The sequence below is a fragment of the Acipenser ruthenus genome, chromosome 3, assembly GCF_902713425.1.
Source record: "Acipenser ruthenus chromosome 3, fAciRut3.2 maternal haplotype, whole genome shotgun sequence".
Lineage (NCBI taxonomy): Eukaryota > Metazoa > Chordata > Actinopteri > Acipenseriformes > Acipenseridae > Acipenser > Acipenser ruthenus.
In genome coordinates, this window is record NC_081191.1 from 49,126,731 (window position 1) to 49,132,730 (window position 6,000).

General features: G+C 39.1%; 1 protein-coding gene across 11 annotated transcripts in view; it reads left to right on the forward strand.

Annotated features, from left to right (window-relative positions):
- trak1a (trafficking protein, kinesin binding 1a) overlaps positions 1-6,000 on the forward strand; it is a 94,325-nt gene that overhangs the window by 87,000 nt on the left and 1,325 nt on the right. For 8 of the 11 annotated variants that reach the window (XM_033993122.3, XM_033993121.3, XM_033993118.3 and 5 more), the window contains one exon: positions 5,549-6,000. This exon is cut by the window's right edge and continues 1,325 nt beyond it. In XM_033993122.3, coding sequence (XP_033849013.3) covers positions 5,549-6,000 — 452 coding nt within the window. Of the gene's footprint in view, positions 1-2,747; positions 2,872-5,548 lie in introns of all 11 variants that reach the window. The other 3 variants (XM_033993124.3, XM_033993125.3, XR_004543418.3) reach the window with 2 other exon arrangements.

Here is a 6,000-nt window from a genome sequence, read left to right on the forward strand (position 1 = left end):
ATATTTTAAGCCACATTACTGATCTACTGTCACTAAAGAAATACTCACAAATTACAAAGCCAAATTATATTAAATGTGGTTAGTCATGTTTATTATAAATTAAGTCATGTTTATTAATATAAATTTTTCAAAATTCTAGTGGCAAATGGATATCTACAAGTGATTCGTCCCTCTTTGAAAAAAAGTTTCAACCCATGGGAATATGCTGTTATTCATGCCCTGATGTGACCTGTTTTGACCAATCAGGATAGAGTATTTAAAAGACCAATTTTATTAAACTCCTGTAATCCACGCATGTCAACAACGCTGGCTTCAATAAACTTTGGTTTAATGGGGACTTAAGTCATAGGAATTTCCACGCTATCGAGCAAAGACAAAGTTTATTTTTTGTCTACCATTCCATATATTTTGTAAATTTTCCTAGCATTTATAATAAATTTCTTCTTCTGGTAAAAATCTCCTTCCACCACTTATAATCGCGCATACTCAGTAAAGCAGTGATTCAGCAGGGGACGGGAGGATTTGAGGTGCTCTGCCAATTAAAACCAGGGATTAGACTAAGTAATCTGCCATTGCTAGTACTGTACTGTATGTGGTTATAGCAGGTAGGAGTTTGTAATGGTGGCTTGCCTCCTCGGATGAAAAAAACTCTCTTGACCCCGCCAATTAAAACCTGTGCTCAGATCACGTGATCTGCTACATCTAGTACTGTGGTTAATAGAAGATAGACTTGCCTCCTCTGAAGAGCCAGAACTGCTGTTAATATAGGAATGTTGAATCTAGGGTTTTGGTTATTTTTTTTTTTCTTGCATTTTAGACAATATTATGATGCTACACAACAATATATGTATATATATATATATATATATTTTCACTGAAATTGAGTGTCTCCCTTGCCTCCTATAAGGAGCCTCCACTGAGCTCCATAGTATAGTAAACAAAAGTTGAGCATTTCAATAACTGATTTATTTGTATTCTCTAAAATGTAGTATAAATATAAAATATAGTGTAGATCATTTAAAATAAAGCAATTCAAACACAAACTGTGCAACCCATGAATAAAATCCATGTTTGATGCAAGTGTTTTGTATTACCTTCATTTCATACCTTGCATGATTCATATCGTGATAATAAGGTAACCGTGGTATTTTGTTTAGATGGTTATCATACCGTGGAAATTAACTATACCATCCCATCCCTGTTACAGAGCAATATTATATGCATTGTACTTATGCAAGGCAACTACAATTATGTGATGGAAGATGCAAATCAAAGCTGCAAAACTAAAGTATCTAAGTTAAAACCTGACAATTTTTTTAAACATCAGTTTTAACTTAGGCTGCATTCACACTGGGTCAGTTTCAAACGGACTCCTTCTGGTATGTTTTGTTTGAAACAATGTATCGGTGTGCTTGCTATTCACACTTTCTTTGAGCAAAGGGACCGAATCCATTTGGATGCAAACTAAAAATGTTTTTTTTGGTCCTTTTCCATTTTTTTCCGGACCGTGTCCATTTGTGTTCACAATGCAGTTTTCAAGTGAACTCAGCTCGTTTTATATGGTGTGTGAACCGGATGTTTACAGTATCTGCAAGGCATATTGAAGTATTGCAGCGATTGATGTATTGTTCCGCTTTTTAATGTAGCATGTTTTAGATTATTATTGATGTTGTGAGAGCCTTACATTTCTATGTACATAAGACTCTCAATGTCAGGCCAACAGGAAAACTGTTCATCTCCTTCAGCTCACTAACCCGGGGCAAACTTGTCTCCAAACAGACAATTTCAAATTAGATTACATCCTGCATCGAGTTCTGTTACAGTCTTGAAAATAAACCAGCTCCAGGGTCTATCAAAGCCCACTCGCTAAGGAGAGTGGCTACTACATAAGCAAAAGTAAAATCTGTCCCAATACAGGACATTTGCAATGCTGCTACCTGGGCTTCCTGTGAGATGTCTATTAAGCATTATAACTTGTGTCTTACTCTCAGCCTACTTTTGTTCATTCTAATAACTTCCTCTACTAACATCTAGCCTCCCACCCTCTGATCTTACATCTTTTGTGTTTGGAGTTCACCATACGAGGTATGAATATGAAGATTACCTGAAATATGGTTTCTTTGTAGGATGATGAACTCCGCACATTTCTATTCCACCCACCTTCTACCTTTTTCTATACTATCTTATTTCCAAAATGTGTACAATAAATCTGGGTGTTATGGGAGAGGGACACTGACTAAGAGTTCGGTTAGATCTCCTGACAGGGCGTTTACTTTGTGTGGAGTTCATCATCCAATCTTCATATTATCTTTATCGTGGTTGTTGTACTGTATCTTTTTTATTTGTTAGTATAAGGATAATGGCCATAATTAAAATGTTAATATCCGGGTAAGTGGTACATAACCTATAGTTTTTCCTTCAAGGCTTACACAACACAAATAACATAAAATGATGTACAATACAGAAAACTTACAACAACCAATACATCTATGGAGACTGGTGCATGGGATTTAAAAACAAAACACACTTAAATATATAGGTTATCATAAATAGCCTTGTAATTACAACAAATGGAATAATATTGGAGTAAATATATCTCGTAGTGCTACAAATGATCTGAAACGTCTCTAAATTTAATTGTTCACCACAATGTTCCTTCTACGAACTACCAAGGTAAAAGTCTAATTCCATACTCTATATCAATGCATATAATGGGAAATTCCTTAATGCTAATCGGTTCTTTTCAGGTCATCTGATGAGGAAGATGACCCTGCACTGTATCACGTTATTCTGAGGGGCGATTTAGAGCAGACACTATGACCTTGCCTGTTGGGGGTGAGATGGGGTCATGCTAGACTTGGAGGAATGCAAGTGTGTGACATAGGCTAACATTGCACACTGTTTCATATTGTTCTAACCTTGGTCGGGTCCATCCACCAGTAAGCAGTTACAGTAGGCCTAACCTCCTAAATTTTCATCTAGAATTTCAGAGCCCTTATACTTTGCAGCTTAAGATACAACCATGGAGCAGTGTTGTTCATGTGAAACAAAAAAATGATGACATATAATTATCCTAGAAGATTATAGTAAACATTATAAATAAACTGAAACACTATGGGCTTCCACCAAAAGTTTAAACACACAGGGCCAGACTGTCCAGGATTGGGCAAATTGCCTGTTGCCGACTATAGAGTGGCCAATTTGCCTTCAGTGGGAAATAAAGCCCTAATACTTAAACTCTTGAAGTGAAACTCTTAGGAGCTAGGTCAAGCAGATACAGATTCAACTTGTATATGTACAGTGCCGTGAAAAAGTATTTGCCCCCTGTCTGATTTTCTGCATTTTTGAACATTTTTCACATTGTATTTGGTCAGATTTTTTGTGGGTTGTAGTAGTACGAGATAGAGGGAGTCTGAGAGAAAAAATGACACCAAAGTTTGGTACTTCTTTCATATGTTTGGTGTGCAAGGTAATCAAACATGCAATCTTCAGGTGTGAAAAAGTTATTGCCTAGTTAACTCAACCCAATTAAAGGGATAATTAGGGTCAGCTGTTTGAGTACATTGGTTAACAACCAGGCCTGATTTGGGCCAGCCCTGCCCAATATAAATCTGACTAACTTTGGCCCTTACCATCAGAGTGAATGAAGTTGTCAGCACACAGGTTCTAGAGGCACATCATGCCACGAACAAAAGAAATTCCTTAAGACCTCCGGAAAAAAAGTTGTTGATGCCTATCAGTCTGGAAAGGGTTACAAAGCCATTTCTAAGGCTCTGGGGCTCCACCGAACCACAGTCAGAGCCATATTGTCCAAATGGAGAAAGTTTCGGACAGTAGTGACTCTTCCCAGAAGTGACTGTCCTGCCAAAATCTCTCCAAGAGCAAGGCGTAAAATCATCCAGGAAGTCACAAAGAACTCTAGAACAACATCCAGGGATCTGCAGGCCTCTCTCACCTCAGCTAAGGTCAGTGTTCATGACTCCACCATCAGAAAGACACTGGGCAAAAATGGGGTTCATGGCAGAGTAGCAAGGCGGAAACCATTGCTCACTAAGAAGAACATGAATGCTCGTCTCAAGTTTGTCAAAAAGCACCTGGATGATCCTCAAGAGTTCTGAAACAATGTTCTATGGACAGATGAGTCAAAAGTGGAACTTTTTGGCCGACATGGGCCCCGTTATGTCTGGTGAAAACCAAACACTGCATTCCACAGTAAGAACCTCATACCAAAGGTCAAGCATGGTGGTGGTAGTGTCATGGTTTGGGGATGCTTTGCTGCATCAGGACCTGGACGCCTTGCCATCATTGAAGGAACCATGGATTCTGCTCTGTATCAGAGAATTCTACAGGAGAATGTCAGGCCATCCGTCCGTGAGCTGAAGCTGAAGCGCAGCTGGGTCATGCAGCAAGACAATGATCCGAAACACACATCAGAATGGTTGAAGAACAAGAAATTTAAAGTTTTGGAATGGCCTAGTCAAAGTCCAGACCTAAACCCCATTGAGATGTTGTGGCAGGACCTGAAATGAGCAGTTCATGCTCGAAAACCCGCAAATGTCACTGAGTTGAAGCAGTTCTGCATGGAGGAGTGGGCCAAAATTCCTCCACGGCACTGTGAGAGACTAATCAATAACTACAGGAAACGTTTGGGTGCAGTTATTGCTGCTAAAGGTGGCGTAACCAGAGTCTAAGGGGGCAATTACTTTTTCACACGGGCATTCTGTATTGCATAACTTTCTTTAATAAATAAATGAAATATGTATCAATTATTTGTGTTATTTGTTCACTCAGGGTCCCTTTTATCTAATATTAGGTTTTGGTTGAAGATCTGATAACATTCAGTGTCAAATATATGCAGGAATGCAGAAAATCAGACGGGGCAAATACTTTTTCATGGCACTGTATATATATATATATATATATAAAACTTCCTGTCTACTTATCTTGTTTATTACAAGTTCATCTGAAAGTTTCCAAAAAATATGGCTTGTTTTTATTCAGGTTCTTTATTTTGTGGAGAAACAAAGAGGCATTGTTTTGGTGGAACTGTTGTCCCCAAGCAGAAAACCATCAATCAGTCTTGCCATCATTATATTTTCTTGAAGGCTTTATGGTGTTTTCATCATTTCAGACAAAATATCTAAATGAAAGCCATTAGATGTGCTCCTATTCTATATATTACAATTAGTCGTATTTGATAATAATAAGCGATAACATTAGTTTGTTTGTCGTGAACATCTATATTTTTACTAACTACATTAGTTTAATAAGCATGTGTGTTGTAATTTCACTAGCTTTTAGTCTGTTAACATTAACCAAGGCATCAGCTGTAGAGCAAGCTCCAAATGTTTCGAGCATGAAAATCACAAAACAAATATAGTATTTTAACTGGTTAAAACGAATGTATGTAAATGTTATTGTTTTTAGGATTTGCTTACCACAAATGCTATTGTGTGGTAGTCTTACATTTATAAATGTTATCTGAAAAATAACTTGCACTTCTCTTGAGAAATAATTAGTGACGTTATTCTCCTTTTTCTCCCTTTAGTCTTAGCATGGGGCCCACTACCACTTGCATTAGCATGAACAACCTGAAATGTACTCCTGTAGCCACCCCCAGCACTCCTCGACGCTTAAGCCTTGCTGAATCCTTCACTAACCTGCGGGATTCCACCAAGACAATGAGCACCTCCTTGGGACTAGTGAGGCTGCTGCAGGAGAGGGGCATCTCGGCCGCCGTCTACAATCCTCGGAGCTGGGACAGAGCAGACTCCCCCCTCCTCACTCCCTGTGCACCCAGAGCAGATATCCTGCCCTCCACCCCACCCAACTCCCCCACTACACAGCACCAGACGGGGCCCCCTTTTGAATTCAGGGGTTCCAGCCCCCCCTATGACAATTTCCTGGCTTCCAAGCCGGCCAGCTCCATTCTGAAAGAGGTGAGGGCCGAAAGCAAGAGCAGCTGCAATAGCGAGTGCCAGACAGACGTCAGCGTCTACA